This window comes from Tachypleus tridentatus, chromosome 6 (assembly GCF_004210375.1).
Source record: "Tachypleus tridentatus isolate NWPU-2018 chromosome 6, ASM421037v1, whole genome shotgun sequence".
NCBI lineage: Eukaryota > Metazoa > Arthropoda > Merostomata > Xiphosura > Limulidae > Tachypleus > Tachypleus tridentatus.
Genome location: NC_134830.1, coordinates 27,761,802 through 27,784,678, shown reverse-complemented (window position 1 = coordinate 27,784,678; position 22,877 = coordinate 27,761,802). Strand labels below are relative to the sequence as shown.

Here is a 22,877-nt window from a genome sequence, read left to right as displayed (position 1 = left end):
TACGTGTAAAGGTAAGAAGTTTTAAACCCGAATAGCAATCCATGACATAGTAAGCAATTACAATCGTGAAGCCTAACTTCGAATTTGACAGAAACACCTCATATATAATATTTTTGTCCCTGAAAATCTAAGCCTAAAAATGATAACCTTACAATTTATTTAAACGTCAGTAAAAAATTATAATGACTTCAAAGTAACTAAGTATTTTCAGTCAAGTAATGCAAAGGGCATTTAAGTAACAAAGTAACAAGAAGGAAATAATTGTTTTTTTTTTTATTAGATGACAAAACATTTCTGAATATTAAGTTTAATTCGAGTATAATTAAGACGCAAAATAAAAGCGCCATATTTTATCTTATAATAATTAAACAGAAAAAGGTACGAACATGCTGTTTAAATAAAAGTAAATATTTCCCTCGTAAAGTCCATTCAAACCAGAAAAAAAAAATCGATTCGGAAAGAATAGTTAACTACTATAGGAAGTTATGTATATATTACCACAGCAGTGTGTCCATAGGTGATGAACTTTCTTCTGTTTCTGAGCTTTGTGTTAAGCTCGTTTCCAGTGGAGTCGACAGCGTTTCTGGCACAGATTCAAGTGTTGGGATTACAGCATGAAGGGTGTTGATTTCGCTGGCCGGATGAGGGCGCTCTAGCTGCTGGTTCTCTGTGTTAGTGCAATTAGTAGGCAACTCCAAAATGTCTTCTAGACTTGGTTGTAAGTGCGTAATATTAACTTCAGTCAACTCTGATGAATTGAGCATTTCTGATTGGCTTACAGATGAAAGGCTTTCGAGTTCGTAACACCTGTCAGAGTTCTGCACTGTTGATGTCAAATCTTTACCCATTGTGCTATTTTGATTGTTTCCATGCTCTGACAGAACTGCCGAAGTTTGCGACAGGTCGTTACCAAGAGTGTCTATATCTAAAGGTGTGTTGTCAGCCAACTCAACACTTCCGTGGTTCTTTGAATCACAAGCGTGGATGTTTTGTATTGGAATTTGTGTGGTTAGAGGATGTCCGTGATTAATATCGTCTATTATCTCATCTTCTTCAACATTCTCGTATTCTGTTTTATTTGTAGAAAACTCTGTTTCGGATATTATGTATTCATCTTTAACCATCGAATGATTATTTCCAGTAGAGGTTTCTATCATTTCAGTTTGTTCTGGGCTGTGTGCTTTGACCGATCCTGTGAGAAGTTGACATACGTATAAAAAAATAAAGCTAAATCTGAAAATAATGATGGTGTCCACTCATTGAAATTTTTTATGTTTAACGGATTGAGGACGTAAATAATTAACTGAGTATAAGGCCAAGTTTCCCGACAAGCCAATAATAATTAAAAATAATTATTAGAATAAAGTTAGATGTAATAACATTTTCTTCATTTAAAATAGTGATTTTAATACAGTTTAACATAAACACGGTGTGAAGAAAACACGTGTCAGATATTCCAAAGTGTCCATATTATCTCATCCGAAATACTTTCATTATAAAAAGATAAAACATGCCTAATTATGTGATACTTGTATATACGTAATTGATGTGTGTGTTTTCTTATAGCAAAGCCACATCGGGCTATCTGCTAAGCCCACCGAGGGGAATCGAACCGCTGATTTTAGCGTTGTAAGTCCGTAGACTTACCGCTGTACTAGCGGGAGGTATGTAACCAAAATGCTATCGTCCCACCCCTTACGGGGTATTCGAATAATGATTAAGCCGCTGCATAGCAATACTGCTCGATAATCACTCCAATATTCATATACACAAACCCGGCCAGTAGGGTAAATCAAACTAATAAAACCTAACATTTCTAAAATGAGACTTCCTCTATCTAGAAGATTTGTCGCCAAAGTCCAACTTTTTTTTTTTTTTTATAATTCTAACAATAATAATAATATTTTTTTTACAACATACAAGATTGTTACAATATATTACATCAGTTACCTACTTGGAAACAAACAGAAACAAATAAATTAAACATTTTGTTTTGGAATTTCGCACAAAGCTACTCGAGGGCTATCTGTGCTAGCCGTCCCTAATTTAGCATTGTAAGACTAGAGGGAAGGCAGCTATTCATCACCACCCACCGCCAACTCTTGGGCTACTCTTTTACCAACGAATAGTGGGATTGACCATCACATTATACGCCCCCACGGCTGGGAGGGCGAGCATATTTAGCGCGACGCGGGCTCGAACCCGCGACCCTCGGATTACGAGTCGCACGCCTTACGCGCTTGGCCATGCCAGGCCCTAAATCAAACCAATTTCAACATAACTTTTCCAAAATATCAGTAATAATACATTTAATAATATTTACTGCTCCCACATTTAACAATAAATTCTTAAATTCCCAATTTAGATAATTTTTAGGAAAATATTACTTTCTTATATAATCATAATTTTTGCAATATATGATCTTGTGTTCCTATCTCTCCACAGAGACATAAATTAGATTTTCTATAAACTCTTGCTTGATATTCTGGGAAAACCCCATGATTTGTTAAAATTTGATTCATATAAAAGGCTCCTTTACATCTATTAAAATTTACTTTATTAAAATATTTATAGGTGAATCTACCAACAGAAGCATCATCCCATCTCTGTTGACAATTACTTAATAATTCTTTATTTAATTTCGTTTTAATTTGTTTTTCACTGTATCCAAATTCAACATTAATTTCCATTCTATCTGTGGCTTCCTTAGCTTTAAGATCTACTATTTCATAATAAATGATCCCACTGTGGGCTTTGACCCAAATAAAAATAATATTAAGATTATTGTAGATAATATATTATTTAATTCTATTAACTAAATAATTACTATCTTTACATGATTTAAGTGCCATTAATGATGACCTTAAATCAGAATATATCGCTGCTTCATAAATGTTATTATTTACCATGAAATCAATAGTCTTAAAAACTGCAAACAGTTCAGCCATAAATACTGTAGTATTATCATTCAATCTAAACATACTTTCATCTTTAATTTCATCATTATAAATATATATATAAGCATATGCAACTTTATTATTATTAATTTTTGAGCCATCTGTATAAGATTTATTACTAAATTGTTTTAAATCTTCATCATAGTACCAATTAAAACTACGATTGATCCAAGGAGCTAAATTTAGCTCCGTTAGAACTTCAATAATTTCTGGTTCAATTACTTCATCTTCTATTTTAACATTTTGTTTAAGAAAAAACAGTTCATATAACTTAACATCAACTTCTAGTTTTAGATCTAAAGGGGGAATCCCCGTTAAGGTATTAAGTGTTAAACTGGCTACAGTTTTATAGGTCTTTGCGATGGGTAATATTGCAATTCTTTGAATTTGCAAAATTTTGTTTTTAATCCATTCTGTATATTCAAACCAGGTCTCATATCCATGTGTTATCATTTTTTCTTTACTTAATATGTAAATATCGTTCAAAATTTTTGGTTTCAAGCTCCAAGTGGCTCTTGAAATCCGCTTTAATTTTTTAATAATATTAACTATTTTACTTTTAACAAAATTAAGATGCGATAACCAGTTTAATTTCATGTCAATTATCATACCTAAGTATTTCAGCTCTTTAGTAAATTTAATTCTTTTATTACTAACAGTAATTGTGGGTATATGCGTAATATTCTTACCTTTATAAATTAAAATAAAATTTGATTTATCTATATTAAGTTCTAATTTATTATCTAAAATCCAGTTGTTAACCTTATTTAATATATTCTCAGACAAAGACGCAAATAGATATGAAGCTTTTACTCGCATTAAAATAATGGTGTCATCAGCAAACGCTTGTATGTTCACATTATTTGTACTCTTTAATTTTAACATTCCATCAATATAAAGATTCCACAGAATAAGTCCCAAACTAGATCCTTGGGGAATCCCCTTATTATATTTCTTACTTATACTTTCTATTAAAACTTCTCTATTTTGAATAAAATCAATAATCCCCTTTCTCAACTTCAAAGGTATTTTTAGATTATTTAAATGTTTTATTAAGATCATGATGTCCACTGAGTTAAAAACATTTTTAAAATCCAAAGAAATTAATAATGTAATACACTTATTGTTTATACTTTCATAAACATAAGCTTTAAGTTTCTGTAATGCATGAAGAGTAGATCTCTTACTTCTAAATCCATATTGTGCATCATCAATCAATTTAAATTTCTCAATAAAGTAAGTCAATCTGTATTTCAAAATCTTATGAAATATTTTATCCCAAATGGGCAAAAGGCAGATTGGTCTATAGCTACTAGGAAGCATTATATCTTTACCTTTTTTATGGATGAGGGTCACCTTAGCCTTTTTCCAAACTAACGGAAAAATATCATTATTATAACAAAAATTTAATACTTTAATAAACCAATTTTTGCTAGTAAAATATATTTCTTTGATTATAGACAACTTTAAATTATCATATCCATGGGCTTAACTATCCTCCATGTCCCCGATGACTTTATTAATTTCATACTCTGCAATATTATCTTCATTTATATTCACATCAATATCATTATTATCCTGTATCTCATCGCAAAAACCTATTCCAGAGACCACTTGATCATAATTCACCCATGGAAAGCGATAATTAAGAATTTCATTTATTGCTTCATTTCTATTTTTTGTAATACTCCCATCTTTATCCTTTATTTCATTAATCTGTAAATATTTCTTCTTTTTATCCATGATAGTTTTGTATGGAATGCCAAAAATATTATTACTAGTAATACTGGTAATATAATTTCTTAAGTCTTCTTTTACAGTGAAAATAATTAACTTTTTATATTTTGCTTGCTGTTTCCTATATTCCAATTTATAATATTGTCTTAAGTTAATGTCTTTAGTTTTTTGAAATCTCCTTAAAGCTCTCACTTCACTCCTGAAGATCTTTAGTTTGGTATTCCACCGGTAGGCTTGTTTATTTCCAGAGTCCTTTATATTATTCGTATTCCTTAAATTGTTTAACTGAAAATCCTCTATCATTAAGCGGCTTCTGGCCCCAAGCTTCCGACTTAGTATTGAAATCACCTAAAGTTAAAATAATTTCATTATTATACTTTCTAATAAAATTTTGTAACATATTAAGGTCATCATCAATGACTCCCGACGGGGAGCAGTAAATACTAATCACAATCATAATAAAATTTTCATAACTAATTCTAATACAAACTAAATTGTTTGTACAATATAAAACATAATGATTAATATTTTTATTATTAATAATAATCCCTGCCTTCGGGATATCAGGACAAAAAACAATTCTTATACTTTGAGAGAAATGATGCATAAGGCAGTACACGATCATTATGTTCCAATTGCTATCAACCAATCTACATAATGAGATAATATTCAGATTAACAGTTGAACATGGTCCTGTTGTATAGAGATTCTCACCAAAATGTTTCGGTTGCTGTCAGTTTCCCGTTGAACGTCATCTGTTTTTGTGATGTCAGAATCAGAACATAGTGATATTGGTTTTGAACAAGTAAACCTACATTAACATTTTTATTTATTTTTATATGCATCATGCTAAAATGACATACAATTTAAAACTCATCTAAATAGAAACTGTTTTTAAACTTATACATACGTAGTTACGACTATTTCTGTCGAGACCTTCTATCTGTTTTGCTGTTCAACAAAAGAAAGATTCCGATGTGAAGAAGTTTTCTTGTTAATACAATGTTTACTGGGTCTAAAAGTTTCCATTTAGGACAAAGATTCAAAATGAGCAGTTATAGTCAAGAGCAAATAATACTCAGATTAGTGGCGAACCTTAACTGTGTTAATAAGACCGAAAACGGTTTGCAACGAGAGTACTCAACTAATGACCTTGGACAAAATGATCATAGAAGGATTTTATAGTTTGTCTGTTACTCATAATTAAACGTATCTATTACGAACTGTAATTATTTTTGTGAGATTTTAACAGCTCTTCCAGTAGAAATAATGGTGTATCTGGTGTTTATTTCTGCTAGTAGTTAACATTCAGGGCGCTATACTAGACCGATAACCAATAGAACTAAGTCTCAGGGCGTTTTTATTAAGCCTATGGGCAAAAGCAATGAACACGTGACTACTCACCGTCTCCCAGTGTCTCAACGGTAAACCTGAGGGCTTAAAACACTAAAAATCGGGTTGTGATACCCGTGATAGACGGAGTTCAGTTCATTTTGGAACTTTCCGCTAAACAATAAACAAACAAAAAGTACCCACCCGTACTGTCTGTACTACCTTGGTGAGGCAAACTTGGTGTTTTGTCAACGTCTGTGTGTTTCTCTATAGGCTGACTGATGGTGATCAGAGGAACAGTTCCACCATCTCCTCCTCTTCTGGAATTTTCTTCTATTATTCTATAAATAAACGGAATAAAACAACAACTAAAACACTCAGGTAAGATGACAGGTGCTATACAAGGTTGGGTAAATTATATAAAACAAGACTGCATATACAGATCAGCAAGCCGTGTGTCAAATACAGCTGACGTAATGCTGAGGTGGAATGGCATGTATCAGAACTATCGACACTTCTTCTGGGTACCATGATACCATGAAGAACTGATCACTTTGGGAAGTGCAGGTAACAGCCCTTTATGACGAAAAATATCCATACACTTACATCAGGGGCTTAAGATTTCCAAGGTAAAAATATCATTTGTATAACATCGGAAAACAAAGGAATATGGATGAATCTTTGGGTACACAACTGAGACAAGTCGTATCTTAGTTCTGGTGTCTTGTAACAAGCAAAAAACCATGGCTATAAAAATCAGTGTCAAAAGCCGTTTACATACTCTGGACAACGTAACATAAAAATAAAATTAAAGGACAGTAAGAAATCTTTTAGTCCATCTAGACTGTCTTATCCAGCAAATTAAACTAAACACTTATAAAAACACCTCAAAGCCAACACTTATCAATCAGATATTTGCCAAACTTTCCCTTAAACTACCTTAAGTTACTTTCATCCATCATAAATGAAGGCAACCCTTTCCAGTGGCCAAGCATCCTGTTAGAAGTATAAAACTGTCATAGACAAAGATGACTAATTATCTCACAAAATTTTAATTATCATATTCTTACCGTTCTCACCATTATATCAAAAAAAGTAGCTTCAACACTATCGATTCCTCTAGCAATCCTTAACCCCCCAGTTGGATACCCTCTAACCCTTCTTTTTTCTAGAGATAACAAATTCAAGGTTCTTAACCCATCTTTAAATGATACCTCAAATATAATTTTGTGTTCTCTCTGAGATAAGAAGCTAACGACTGAACACAATGCTCAAAGCGTAAACTAACCAACAATGACCATTTCAAACTTCTCTACAACGCTTCTGTAGACACAACCTAAAATCGAATTTGTCCTGCTACTAGCAACAGAACATTGTTTGTATAACTTAAGAGTGAGCAAGAGTGAGCAACCAGAATACCAAAATGATCTTCTTCCATAACACTGTTAAGGTCATTTCCATCAAAATTGCACTGATTATTCAAATTGTGATATGCTACATACAATACTTCGCATTTATTATGATTAGAATCCATCTTTCACTTGTTTACCCAAATCACCAAATAGTCCAATCCCAATATAAGACAGTAGCATTTTCATCACAGCCGACGATGCTTAAAATTGTAACGTCATTAGTAATTTTAGCTAATCTGTCACTGAAACGGAACGCAACCTAATCTAGAAAAATCTTTACATAGTAATGTGACATAAGTCACGTGTAAATAACTTGTTTCCACGATATATTTTTCAACAGTCACATACCTCAAACAGTTGCAGAATGAAACGGGTATTCAAACAATTGGATTTTTGTGTAATTGGCAGTCAAAGCAAATTATGGAAAATTGTCGCCTTCGCACACAAATGACTTATGAAAAGTATGAAATAAAGGAGATGTGTGCTTTAGACATGGCATCCGTGCGACGGAACTTTTTAAAATAGAATCTACGTTGTAGAATTATTGTCCAGGTTTACGGTCATTAGATAGCGCATGACTAGATATAGCGAAATGGACCGTAACGACACATTGAATCTTTAAAATAATGTTAAAATAACGTACCTAACCTCCTGTATTATCAGGCAAACTTCTACAAGTATCTTTTAACGAAATTATTAATCTTTTCTACAACCAGCCACAGCCGTCTCTTATTTGAAATTGATAAACTAAAGAGAAAGTAGGTAGTTAGCAGTAACCACTGTTAATACCTGAACCACTCTTGTCTAAGTAGCCAAGGAGTTGGCGGTGGGTGCTGTTGACTAGCTGCCTTTTCTTTTGTCTGCATTTCAAAATAGAGGACAACAGTGGGCAAGCAGCTCTTTTATATCTTTTTACGAAGAACTGAAATAAATAAATAAATATGTTCAACGGTAAACAACAGCTACATAAATTGTATTAGTCCATGTTTATATGAATAAAACAGTATTTGATACTGACCTATTACGATCCTTAAGACGATGGCAAGGTGAGTCTATATGGTTTTCCTCAGTTTGCAACGGGTACTGCACTTGTCTTTTGACAGATGTGTCTGAAAAAACAAATTTATTTTGTTCCTCCAAATGTTTTTCTAAGAACGATAAGTACAGTTTTTAGTTTTTAATATAGAAGTTTGAATGCATTAATTATAGAAGTACCAATAACTGCGAAAAAATTATAAAAACAATTTAACGTTTCAGATTTGAAAATAATATTGTAAATAGCTGTAATATTTTTATGAATACAATTTTGGAGTTTTACATTGTAGAGAAAAATTTAGGAAACTTTTTTATAATCCTTTTAAATGTCTCACAAAAAATTAAAATACAACTGCTGATTTAAAGGTTTTAATCGTGATAAATAAATACTTAAGAAAATGTCGAAAAGTCTCTCCTGAGAAGGGTTAACGAAATCTAGAAACGAAATTAAAACACAAGATCGGATATTTAAATGATAAATTTATCAGAAGAAAAAATATAGACTTTATAGCCTGAAATAAAATTCATAGGCATGTTCAACGTGTTTAGAGTACAATTGAAGCATTACATGTCCAAACAAGAATGTTTCAGCTAACGTACTTGACTTGTAAGTCAGTTAGTAGCAACAAGAACAAAGAGATCAGAATATGAATCCATCACTTAGAAGTTCTGTATAGTACTTGTAAAGGATATTCTGACGTATCACAAGACGATAAGGTTTGGGATTTTCTTTGTTTGTGAGTACAAAAAACATTTACTTTTCTGCCCTCTAAGCCACCTAACGGCTTTTCTAATTACACTAATATAATGACTTTCTGTAAACATATTCTAAGTTCTTGAATACTTCACCACTATTTATGATTATTAATTAAGATAACATTTAGAAATATCTTTCTCTCGTTTTACAACCTACTTTCACTAAAATGTTTGGCATAACATGATACACAATAATTGTTGGTTCGAGAAACAAATGCCACATTAAACAATTATAATTTAAAGATCAGTTTCATGAACATCGAACAAAAGTTGGATGCTGCGTTTTCCTGGTTCATTTTGTATGTAATCGTTCCTAATTACGTATTAAATTTTTCTTATATAAAATAAAGAAATCTCTAAATGATTTTTATTAATTTAGAATTTTTTAATAAATAATTTTGTTTAGGTAGGAATATTAATTGGACTCTGATAATTGGTCGATTTTTCATCTGATCTACTCTGTTACATTTCATATTAGGCCCGGCACGACCTAGTGTGTTAAGGCGTTCGACTCGTAATCCGAGGGTCGCGGGTTCGAATCCCGGTCGCACCAAACATGCTAGCCCTTTCAGCCGTGGGGGTGTTATAATGTAATGGTCAATCCCACTATTCGTTGGTAAAAGAGTAGCCCAAGAGTTGGTGGTGAGTGGTGATGACTAGCTGCCTTCCCTCTTGTCTTACACTGTAAAATTAGGGATGGCTAGCGCAGATAGCCCTCGAGTAGCTTTGTGCGAAATTAAAAAAACAAACACTTCATATTACAAATATGTATATTGTTTTCTAAATACACTTACTGACTGTGATATCATTCATAAGTAAATACTATGAACAGATACGCTAATATTTTTTATTTATTACTTATGGTGTGTGGCTCTTCGTCCTCTTGGTCGATTTCAGTTTCGGTTAGATGATTTAATTCTCGGAATCTGTTACACGTGGGTAATACAGGCAGTATCTTTTTTGTGATTAACCACTTGTTAGCGAGTGTTGCGTTTCCGTCCTCACCTTTCTTTGCTGCTAAAGAAACAATCAATTATTGTCTCATCATCTCCACTTTGGCTTCTTTCTGATGAAAAATGTTTTTGAAATATTGTGACAATGTTCTAGCTTCTGTCCCAATGTTTTTAGATATAATATCATAACAATACGAAATACCATAAACATATTAAATATTATAACAATACAAAATACCATAAAATATGAAATATTATAACAATACGAAATGCCATAGCAATATGGAATATCATAAAATATGAAGCACCATAACAATATAGAATAACATAACAGCATGAAACACTAAAACACTATGATAGATCATAACAACGTTAAACACCACAGAATTAAGCCTACTTTCTTCTTCCTTCATAATTATTTACGTAAGTAGAACGACGCATTATTATCTTAACTGTTTTAGGCTTTTCTGAACATTTCATACCTTTTACATTTCTGTCCATTCTTCGTGGTTGAAGATGATTGATAAAAATATAGAGCATTGTTATTGGTTCTGTAACCTTCTGTTTGATACAGATGTATAAAGAAAATATTGCAACACTGTCTCCAATTGTTTCTGTTCATTATATAGGCCTGGCATGGCCAAGCGCGTAAGGCGTGCGACTCGTAATCCGAGGGTCGCGGGTTCGCGCCCGCTAAACATGCTCGCCCTCCCAGCCGTGGGGGTGTATAATGTGACGGTCAATCCCACTATTCGTTGGTAAAAGAGTAGTCCAAGAGTTGGCGGTGGGTGGTGATGACTAGCTGCCTTCCCTCTAGTCTTACACTGCTAAATTAGGGACGGCTAGCACAGATAGCCCTCGAGTATCTTTGTGCGAAATTCCAAAAAACAAACAAACAAACTGTTCATTATAAATAAACGTTCTTAATAAGAATATTTTGGCATTGTCCCTGTTCGTTAAATTTATAACAAAACAAACTGATTTAGTTGCAGCATTGAAACATCTTCTTGGTCCCCTCCTTAGTTAGATTATAACGTCTTCCATGTTATTTTTAACTAGAATATTATGATGTCTTCCACTTTTCCTTTTGAATAGAATATTATACTATTTTCCACGTTTCATTTTAATTAGCATGTTGTAACGTCTTTGGTGTTCCTTTTAAGTAGAATATTAGAGTTTTCCATCTTCCTTTCTAATTATAACATAATAATATTTGCTATATCCAGTTTTAATTAGAATACTGTATCGTCTTCTGTGTTCCTTTTAACTAGAATATTGTAGCGTTTTTTACGTTCCATTTTAATTATAGGATATTGTAATATCTCCCTTGTTTATATATTTTCCCGAAAGACATTGTTTTAGCAGAACATTCTTATGTATTCCAAGGTTTCCTTCTTCAGTTTGGTCCTATTTTTCTTCCTAGGTTTAAGGAATCTATTGTTTCATTCGTTGCGAAAGACTTTTCTTTAAAACATTTACAAACTGTTTTTCAATATATTCTATTTTGTTGTTGATTAATTATCTTTTTTATTTTAATCCATTCTGTTTTGTCATGTAGGTGTATGAATATTGTTGTTAAAAAACTATATTATAATCATCAAATTACTGCAATTCTTAACAAATATGCAAGGTGAGCCGTTGCAAACTCTTCAATAAAGTTAATAAATATACTAATATTCTAGGACTTTATGTGACGTTTAGATAACAGTAATAGACACTAAACGAGGACAGTTTTACTCAGATTCAGTTATCATGTAAGCCTAGCTCAATCATGAAACGTTTGTTGAGCTACAAATTCCGTTTTCCTTTATTAGGAGTTGAGAAAGGTTCTACGACTTACTTACCTTACACATTTGTGATATAAAAAGTTGTTAATTACAACAAACAGAAACTATTACTCTCCTAAAATCTAAAACTGGTGAACGTTTTTATTTACACAAGAGACAAAGTTAGCAGTGCTTTCACACCTTCGTTAAATTCCGTTTGTTCTGAGCACTATTGTAATGACAGACAACGAATCCTATTCTACGAGTACAAATGTGTTCAGGAAATAAAATATTCTTACCGTCAGCATCACTCGAGGCCTCCTTCTCATGTGACCTCTCCTAAAATGGTTCAAAATTTAGCTAATTACTAACTCATTAAAAGAATAAAACTATTGCTGAATATATTGAGTTGAAATGAGGTAATAAGACACCTACAAACTTAATGAAACAACGCAAACACGTGTGTTTTAGCGATATAAATCATTGCAATAATTCAAGAAAAAACTCACAAATTTAATGATACTTATAAAGTAAACGTGTGTTTTGGCGATATACGTCATTGCAATAACGCGAGAAAACAATAAAAAATGTTGCTGTATATAGACATAGCATTAAATAATTAAGTAGTATATATCTATACATAAAATAAATCAACATATACAATAACGCACATATATGAGAAACACTCTGAAGAGGAAAGACAATGAATCGCATTAAGAAACTTTCCACCATTATCGTTATTCAAAACAGTTTTGCAGGGCTGTTAACTAACTTTGGCAAAAAATTAATTATACCAAATTGCTTCCTTTAAACTCATGCATACAGTTCAAGTGCCGCTTGATTTTATCGTATGTATATATATATATATATATGAGTTTGCATTAATATTATCATAACAATCTGTAGGCTCTTAGGCTTAACGTGTCGACAACGTTTCCGCCATTTATAATTCAAAAATGTTATTTATGTTCTTTGAATGTTGTGAACTATAAATCTACTGTGTTAAAACATTCGGAATTTTAGTATAGCAGGACGTGTTTCACCCTTTCATGTGCAGTTATTATTTTGAACATGGACAGCAGAAGTTCTGACATTTGAGTGGGAATTTTACGGGAATATTCGAACACATCTTGCACGGGATCACTTTAAAAAAAACCAAATAAATAACTTTCGAAAAATCTCTATATTATATTTTCGTATATCTTCTACACATAAATTCATTGGACTTACCCTTCGTAGCTGTATCTTTAAGTCATTATTGGCCTCACGAAGTGAACCAGTCAACGATATCAGATAATAAATGATTAACCTGGAAAAGATGTTTCTCGATCACTTTTGGTCACTGTGTTGTAGGCATATTTATTTATAGTGTTAGAAACGTTAAATCTTTAATAAAAGGTTCATACGTCCAGGAATAGGTTTCTCTAAAACAGGGGTCACCAAACGTTTTTCACATGAGGCCAGATTACTTGGGGAATGAGAACCGCGGGCCGCATGATCATTATGTTCAATACTCATAAGCTAGAACGAAAGCTCTCTGTAAATGACTTAACACTAAGTTTAGGATGCCACATTAGCCATGTGGGAGTAGCATGCAATACACACATATATTAAAAAACAAACAGAAATGCAACCAACATTTTTATTTACCAAAAGGTTATCAAAGAAGGTGACATTAGCAAAAACAATTATCACATCGCACAGAGTGAATACGTATCTGAATTTCACTAAGTCGCAAAAAAGTTAGTGAGATTTATGAAATTGGCGTTTGGCTTTCAAAATATCTTCAATGTTCGGTTTTGAATTGCTGCATCCAATCATTAGAATTGCTTTCAAATGTTTATCAGTCAACCTTGATCCATATACCGGCTTCACATACTTCGTTTTTCAAAATGCTTGTTGACAGACATAAGTTGTTCCGAACACTGATGCCATACCAGATGCGAACTGCTTCAGCTTTGGAAAGTCATCTTCAGGTATGCAGCTGTAAAATTCAATAAGTTGCCCCTCTCTGTGTTTTGCTTTCAACAAGTCATTTCCTTACAAATCGATGACCTCCAGCTGAAGTTCCACTGGCACGTCATCAATGACACAATCAAAAGGATTCTGAAAAAGGAGAATGTCACTTTCGATTCTGTCGAGATCCGAAAATCTCTCTAAAATGTTTATTTAAATCACCAATAATCTTTTACTGAAACTCCAGGTGGACATCTTCTGTGATTCCAGCATGAAACTCATTGAAACACTGATAATGAGAGAGGTTACCTCCTTCCAAATGTGCTTCAAACAATGACAGCTTTCTCCGAAATCCTTTAATGATTCTATAGAGATCACATACAAGGTTATTCTTCTCCTGAAGTTTCAAGTTCAATTCATTTACGTGGGATGTGATGTCAACCAAAAATGACAACTTTGACAACCAGATTGCATCTGACAGAAGTGGATCGGCCCTATATTTCTCGATAATAAATATATCTATTTTTCTTCTCAGCTTATAAAAACAAGACAAGACTTTACCGCAGCTGAGCAGCTTCACCGCCGTGTGATAAGGCAAGTCACAGAAATCCGAATCAATTTCTTCAAAAAACGCTTTGAACTGGCGATGATTAAGTGCATGACCCCAAATGAAGCTCACTGCAGATGTGACTGGTTTCAGTACGAAAGAAATATCTAAGTCTTTTCCACAGAGTGCTTGCTGATGTTTGATGCAGTGTATGAACAGAGCGCTTGGGAGTTGAAGATCTTCCAACTGTTTCTTGATCAGCCCCACCAGACCCTTCTTTAATCCAGCCATGTTTTTTTCCTCCATCAACTGTTACACCTCTAAGCTGATTCCACTGAAGGTTATAGTCTTTCAAAGTTTTATGCACTTCCATGAAAATGTCTTCTTCAGTTCTTCCGTGCATGCTGCAAACTGATTCCAACTCTTCCGTGATCTGAAAGTCCAAACTAACTCCACGAATGAACACGAAACGTTGTGGTGTACTCAAGAGATCAGTAGACTCATCCAGTGCCAGAGAATACTATAGGAAGTTTCTAGCTTTTTGGCGTATCCGTAATGCGATGTTCTCTCCAAGTTCTTCTGCTCTCCGTACAACTGAAGTTGCTGAAAGGCTGATACTTTCAAAGAAATTGGCTTTTTTAGGAGACAGCTCATTTGCTGCTTCCATCATACACTCTTTGATGAAGTTGCCGTCAGTAAAAGGTTTTCCTCGATCTGCCATCCTATGCACTATTTTGTAACTTGTACGGATGACAGATTCATTTTCAGCAAACTTTCTCGTGAAGAGATTCTTCTGAGATTCAAAAACACGTTTCATGGATTCAAATTTCCCAGAACGGAACTTTCCTGAAATTTTCAAATATGTTGATAGATGTTTTGTTTCATAGTGACGCCGAAGATTGTACTCTTTCAAAACGACATTTGATGAAATGTCACTTTTTATTTTCAAGCGGCTCGCTGCTGGCGGGTCGGACAAAATGACCTCAAGGGCCGTAGTTTGGTGACCCCTGCTCTACGACTAGCATATCACTCTCTATGTCTCTCTACCTTTTTACTCAGCGGCAAGCCTGACAAATTATAACGCTAAAAATCGGGGTTTTATACCAGCGGTGGGCAAACTGCAAATAGCCCATTCAGTAGTTCTATGCTTAACAATAAGCAAACAAATACGTATATTTTAAACTATAAAAACATGTTACAGAATATGTCGATTTGTTAAATATGACATGTATTAAATTTCCCGTAAACCACAAATCTTTACCAGAGTTCGCATCAGTATTTTGCTAAAAGTTTCCTTTATTTTTATTTTTCACAAACTAATTTACCAACTTGATAATTGTGTTTGTTAACGTTATTTGTTTTTGTGTTCTGCCTGTCGCAGGTATTGAACTCCAGGTTCTAGCGTACTGCTGTACCACTGGGAGACTGATGATTGTGTCATTGTAGAAAAGTAGTGTTGTTTTGAAAAATTAAGTTCTGAAGCTATTATATGTACCAACACTTTCAAATTATTACTATTTGTATTGATCCAAATCTTACAGAAATAAAATACATATCAATATTTTATATATTGAGAACAAATATAGAGAACTAGAAGCTGGGGATACAACTGACATTCACCAAACAATCTGTGTCGATTTTTACTGTAGAAATGTAAAAGTTTTATTACTTGCACTTTTGCCGTTCATTATGTTACAATAATGTCATCACCACTCACCGTCAAATTTTGGGCTACTCTTTTACCAACGAATAATGGGATTGATCGTCACTTTATAACGCCCTCACGGCATTAAAGGGCGAGCATGTTTGGTGCGACAAGAATTCGAACCCGCGACCCTCAGATTACGAGTCCAACGCTTTTACCCACTTGGCCATGCCGGGCCGTCACAGAGCTGAATATTTCCCTACTCAAAATGACTTCAAACTTCTCGCGGCACACGAATAGCTTACATTTATTTATTTTTTATACGTGAACTCGCGACCCTCAGATTAAGAGTCGCACGCCTTAACCCACCTAGCCATGCTGGGCCTTGTATCTCAGAACGGCTGGTATGGGTATTAACACTACTGATAAGCAGAGAATCAAACATCTGATGCCACCTTGAATAATTATGAGAAATACTGCGGGGTAGCAGATAAAAATATTTGAAAGTGAGGAATAATGAGTAAGAAAGTTCAGATAAATGTGAAGATATTCTTATCTTTTACTGGAATATACATTGTTCGTACTTGTATAGGTATCATCTCTATGGCGTTTTTTCATTTGGATTCTTTGAGGAACAGTTTATCCTGTGATGTGATTCGTTCAAGACTTAAGAGACAAAGGGATTTTGATCATAAAAATCCTTTGATAAGCACCATAGCCTTTAACAAATAAATGGTGACAAAACAATTCTGGAAAAGTCTGCCGGTAGAACAACTGAAAATCTATGGACTTACAGCGCTAAAATTCGGGGTTCGACTCATCTCGATGGACACATCAGATAGTATAATGCGGCTTTATTTTACAAAACAAAGAGTCTGGGAAGTGTTTATTTGCTCGTTATCACTGGTACTGGATTCAAACAAATGTGGGTTTACCACTTCTGGCTTTGAGACGTCTAAGTTAGTTTGAAATGGATACTCAAACTGGGTATAGTTACACCATATTTAAAAGCAAGCATCATTCAACTGTTCAGCTGTAAAAGCTGGTAATCACCAAAAATTAAAATCATGTTTATAATAAGTTCGTAATTTTAGAAATACGTTGAATTATTGGTAGAGATTTGTTATACGAAATTATACGTACAGTTTTAGTATATTTACATTAGATCTTTTTGTTGTTTGTATTTTTAAATTTAGTTTCATTATGAGACTTAGATTCTTCGCCAAAAGGTTTTACGAAGTAAGTAATATTTTCGTGAGTGAAGTAATTTAATAATTGTTACGGAAGAACAGTTTAAACATAAGTAACGGCACCTAGTGGTACAACAATAAACATGTGAAATTACAGAAATTTAATATTAAAAATATAATTACAATTTTCTGAAATTAATCTAAAATGACGTTACAGTTAAAAATTAGTGTATTGGATTCATAATAAAAGAGTTTAAAATTAAATTTAATGAAGTAATAACGATAATAAATCAATATAAATAATAATGATTCACTTACACAAGCAACAAAAGAAGTGGAATAACCAGTCCTGGTGAAGTAAGATACTCAATGATGTTATTCATCCAGGAAGGAAGGACGTTCCTGAGGTAGCTTGTGAAAACTCGGTAGATTCGACCATAACCACTGGTAAAATACAACATCAAATACCAGTTACATATCTCTTTCGGAGTTAAAACTTTTTGACGGATTTATTTCTGTGATGGAGGTTGACTTATTTAATATCCAATCTTTGAAGCAAATACATGATTTTGGCACTTTCGATTTTCTACTCCCCCCTGTCCAGGTGGTTAAGGTACTCGACTCATAATCTGAGGGTCGTGGGTTCTAATCACCGTCGCACCACACATACTCACCCTTTTACCCGTGGAGGCGTTATAATGTTACGGTCAATCCCACTATTCGTTGGCAAAAGAGTAGCCCAAGAGTTGGCGGTGGGTGGTGATGACTAGCTGCCTTCCCTTTAGTCTTACACTGCTAAATTAGGGACGGCTAGCAAAGATAGCTCTCGAGTAGCTTTGTGCGAAATTCAAAAACAAACAAACAAGCAAAACAAACTCTTTCTGAAAGTTCATTCGCTTTATACATGGATAAAAGGTACATTTCAAAAAGCCAATTTTTATGCTTTTGTACATTATTAGGGTAGCTTTAGTTCCTGACACGCGTAGAGGGCCGATTGTGGCCTACATGTTAAAGTATCCTTGACTGTGAATCTGAAAGTTTATGACCCCACATGGCCAGGTGATTAGGGCGTTTAACTCTTAATCTGAGGGTTGCATATCGTATCCTCTTCACATCAAACATGCTCGCTCTTTCATCAGTGGGGGCGTTATATAGTTTCGATTAATCCCACTATTTGTTGGTAAAAGAATAATCCAAGAGTTGGCAGTGGGTGGCAATGACTAGCTGCCTTCCCTCTAGTCTTAAACTGCTAAATTAGAGACGGCTAGCGTAAATAGCTCTGGTGTAGGTTTGCGCGAAATTCAAAATCAAAAAACAAACTACTGGTTTATATTCGCACCCCGTACTCATAAAACGCGCTCCACACTTTGAATCGTGGGCGCACTATAAGAATAATTGTGAAATCAGACACTTTAGTCAGACAAAAGTAATCCATAAATTGGCAGTTGTTACTGCTGCTAACAAGCTACTTGCTTGTAGTATATGAATTCAAAATCAGAAAAGGATAACCGCAGATTGCCCTGGTTTAGCTTTGCTCAAAATTCTAAACACATAATAAAGTAATTTAAAATATTGTGATAATTTAGTTTACCTGAAAGGTCCACAATGCCAAGAAGGCTCAAGCCAAACTATTGCAAATCCCACTGGTAGCGTGCATAAAAACAACATAATCAGAAGCAGTGCGAAGTAGAAATTGTTTGATCTTGATGCTTTGAAGACCGTTTCATGAGGAATGTCACAAGTTAAGACAGCCCAACTCCGCACGTACATTAGAATACAAAGTTTTACAGTGTTGAGAGCAGGTAGACCAGGACTGAAAAACATGCCCATCCTGGAAAACAATGTTAAATAAAGTATTTTGAAAAAACACTTCTATGAGGTTAATATCTATAGAACAACAATAATTCTTATCACACTAAATAAAATTTTTAATGTATATTCGGAAGTAGACTTAAGAAATGAAATTATTTGCCGAATATGAGAGACATAACGAAAATGTTTTTGTCCGAATTATAAAACTGTTCAGGAAGAAGGAGTGTCTGTGTTTTCATACAGCAAAGTCACATCTGAATATTTGCTGTGTCCACCCAGAGGAAAGAAACTTCTGATTGTAGTATTGCAAAACCAAAAGACTTACCATTGGCCTACTGAGAGATCAGGAAGAAATAAAATACAGTATTAAATGTAAATTTTCATTCATTTTAAGCATAAAAATGATTGTTTGTTTTTCTATTGTTAATGAGACAACTCCCTTTTTAAATTAATAAGAAATTACTTTTCCCTGTGATGCGGGCTTGGTTTGTTTAAGACTATATAAAGGAAAGGCAGCTAGTCATCACCACCCACCCTCAATTCTTGGGCTATTCTTTTACCAACGAATAGTGGATTGACTATTACATTACAATGCCTTCATGGGTGAAAGGGTAAGCATACTTGGTAGGACAGGAATTGAAAACCGCGACTCTCAGATTGCGAATCGAGCGCCCCTTTGATAGAGACAGGTCCATCTGTCAAATACTCTAGGACTTTTTAACTTTGCCCGGCATGGTCACGCGGTTAAGGCGCTCGAATCGTAATTTGAGGGTGGTGGGTTCAAATCTCCGTCCCTCCAAACATGCTTGCTCTTTCAGCCCTGGGGCGTTATAATATGACAGCGAATTTTCCTATTCGGTGGTAAAAGAGTAGCTCAAGGGTTGGCGGTGGATGGTGATGACTATCTGCCTTTCCTCTAGTCTTACACTGCAAAATGAGGTACGGCTAGCGCAGATAGCTCTCGTGTAGCTTTGCGCAAAATTCAAAAACAAACAAACAAACAAACGTCTTTAAGTTGAGGAATTGACGAGATGCTTATTATTAAAACGTATTTTTATTTGTTCATCTTAAGAAACAAGAAATTAACTTCGTAGTTTTGCATTTTTTATAATTATGTTTGATAAGAATTTTTTATCTAAATTTCTTTTTGTAGTTGATATAATTATATATAATAAACTTATTTTGTCTAACGTTAGATATAACTATTTTAACCTGTTTATTTAAGAAAATATTGGAGCTCAACACTTACCATATCATTCCTTGGTTGTTGACGAGGTGCAGAATATTCTCAGCAATTTTGAAGTCTCCATAACCTGGCTAATACAAGAGAAATCGCAAATAATTTACTCTTGTTTTAAGATCAAACTGTATTATGCTCTATCTGGAAAAGCGTAGTGAATTACATATACTATTTAAAAACATAAAAATTAATCCTAGGATTGCTGATGGAGTCTATCAGTAACAAATTGTTAAATATACTTTAGTATTGTACTAAAATCCCTTGTGGAGTGTTTGGGTCTGTTCCTCAGTTTTGCTTTATTTAGCGTTGTACTAAACAACGAACTATGTGCGCACTGTTTACCATGAGAGTCGATCGCTGAATTTTAGCCTTGTAAGTCCATAAACCTATTGCTGACCCACTAGGATACAAGGCTGTAGGTGAGAAGACTTTTAATAACATAAATCACATAAAAACATTTAAGCAAAAATACGCAAAATAAGCAAAAAATTAACATTGGAATTAATTCCGTTAATTACTGCTTGGTTCTCTTTGTATTTTATATGGATTTTTGTTTGTTTGTTTTGGAATTTCGCACAAAGCTACTCGAGGGCTATCTGTGCTAGCCGTCCATAATTTAGCAGTGTAAGACTAGAGGGAAAGCAGCTAGTCATCACCACCCACCGTCAACTCTTGGGCTACTCTTTTACTAACGAATAGTGGGATTGACCGTCGTATTATAACGCCCACACGGCTGAAAGGGTGACCATGTGTGGTGCGACGGAGATTCAAACCCGCTATCCTCGCATTACGAGCCGAACGCTTTAACCCACCTGGCCATCCCAGGCCTACGGAAATAAGCGTTATAAGGAACAAAAACATGAAATTACCTAATATGATGCAGTATGTAGGCTTCACTCACTGTGAGCGGTATGTAAACAAGTCAGTAATTTCGGGACTGATTGACAGAGTAGCAAACATGGGACATATTGATGTTTGCACTGTACCATGATAATTTATCCCAAACAAAACTTCTTAGAATAAAAAAAAGACGAAAATTAACGAAGCCGAAACGAATCGTTTAATTAACGGTATCGCGTAATGTATAAACACTACAAGCAATTTTCATGTATAATGTTACAAGCACGACCTCTGTCGTACTTTTGACACCGCTTCTCCGAGATAGAAACGAAAACTGACCTCTATAAAATTAACATAGTATTGTGGAGGAATACCACTTATTGTTAACACAGTATTCCGGAAGAAGATCACTTATTGTTAGACTGAAATTGGGAATACTTGAAGCGTTTAATGAACGTTATAGCTTTGATGAGCAACTCATTGTAACTTAGAATGTCTTTTAACGGCTTGTTTCATAGTATTTTTGTTTTCGTTGGAATATGTGTTCTTCAACAGTGCAGTTGTTACCGTTTGTGCTAGAATGTTTTCTACAGTTGTTTGTTGCCTTTTAAAATAAAAACATAACAAGCAATTTTATTCTGGTGGATTTTACATTATGTTAAAATTAGGTTGTTAAAAACGACTGTTTTGTTCCGGAAAGTCATGCATTAATATGTGGCATATTATACAAATGTAGCACAAAGATACACGAGGGCTATCTGCGCTAGCCGTTCCTAATTTAGAAGTGCAAGACTAGAGGGAAGGCAGCTAGTCATCATCACTCACCGCCAACCCTTGGGTTATTCTTTTACCAACGAATAGTGGGATTAACCGTCCATTATAATAACCCGATGGCTGAAAGGGCGCACATGTTTGACATGATAGGATTCGAACCCGCGACCCTCATATTATGAGTGGAGTGTTTTAATCACTTGGCCATGAGACGTAATTATTTTCGATACTATGCAAATCAATTAATTCCTACAAAACAATTATTAAAAGTGTCTTCTATTATTTAATTATAGCAGGACTCTTGTAAAATAAAAAACTTTTAAAATTTAGTGTTTTTTTTCAAATTTCGCGTTCGTCAAATGAATCAATAAAAGAATTAAATATCTCATCAGTCACCATTAACATTTCAAATATATTTTTTTTTTCAACAGAAAAATAAACATTTCTCAAACTACTTACAAATTTCTTTTCCAAATCCCAGCACCAACAGCTGTTGGCGTAGCGCACGAATATGGCTCGTATAAAGTCCATTATTATTATGCTAATAATCGTCATTACTAAATCCATTACGGTCAACTTCACTAGTTCCTGAAAAGATGATAAAGACTTGGATTTAACGAAGGAAGATAGAAAGGTAACAGAGTATAATCAATATATTGTATACTGGAATATGATAAATATGATTGTTTCTTTGGAGTTGCATCAAATCCGTTTTTTTCTTTTAAATTTACAGTTTTTTATCCATTGTTAATCAAAGCTCCACACTAAGTTATCTTTACGATTTCCAACATAAAAATCAGAACATAAGGTTTTAGGGTTATAATCTCACAAACTTACCATTTTACCACCAAAGGAACAGATTTCAACAAATTTTTGAATTAAATAATTTGTAGGGTTTATGCGTGTTAAATTAACGTGTGTAAAATTA

At 34.0% G+C, this 22,877-nt stretch overlaps 1 protein-coding gene across 1 annotated transcript in view; it reads right to left on the bottom strand.

The window, feature by feature from the left end:
• LOC143251570 (transmembrane channel-like protein 3) overlaps positions 1 to 22,877 on the bottom strand; it is an 81,038-nt gene that overhangs the window by 1,212 nt on the left and 56,949 nt on the right. Inside the window, exons 15-24 of the mRNA XM_076502842.1 lie at positions 22,409 to 22,537; positions 20,348 to 20,415; positions 18,878 to 19,117; positions 17,605 to 17,730; positions 13,179 to 13,257; positions 12,248 to 12,287; positions 10,088 to 10,246; positions 8,457 to 8,547; positions 6,231 to 6,367; positions 499 to 1,192 (exon numbers count right to left, since the gene is read on the bottom strand). Of these exons, the coding sequence (XP_076358957.1) occupies positions 499 to 1,192; positions 6,231 to 6,367; positions 8,457 to 8,547; positions 10,088 to 10,246; positions 12,248 to 12,287; positions 13,179 to 13,257; positions 17,605 to 17,730; positions 18,878 to 19,117; positions 20,348 to 20,415; positions 22,409 to 22,537 (1,763 nt within the window). The remainder of the gene's footprint in view (positions 1 to 498; positions 1,193 to 6,230; positions 6,368 to 8,456; positions 8,548 to 10,087; positions 10,247 to 12,247; positions 12,288 to 13,178; positions 13,258 to 17,604; positions 17,731 to 18,877; positions 19,118 to 20,347; positions 20,416 to 22,408; positions 22,538 to 22,877) is intronic.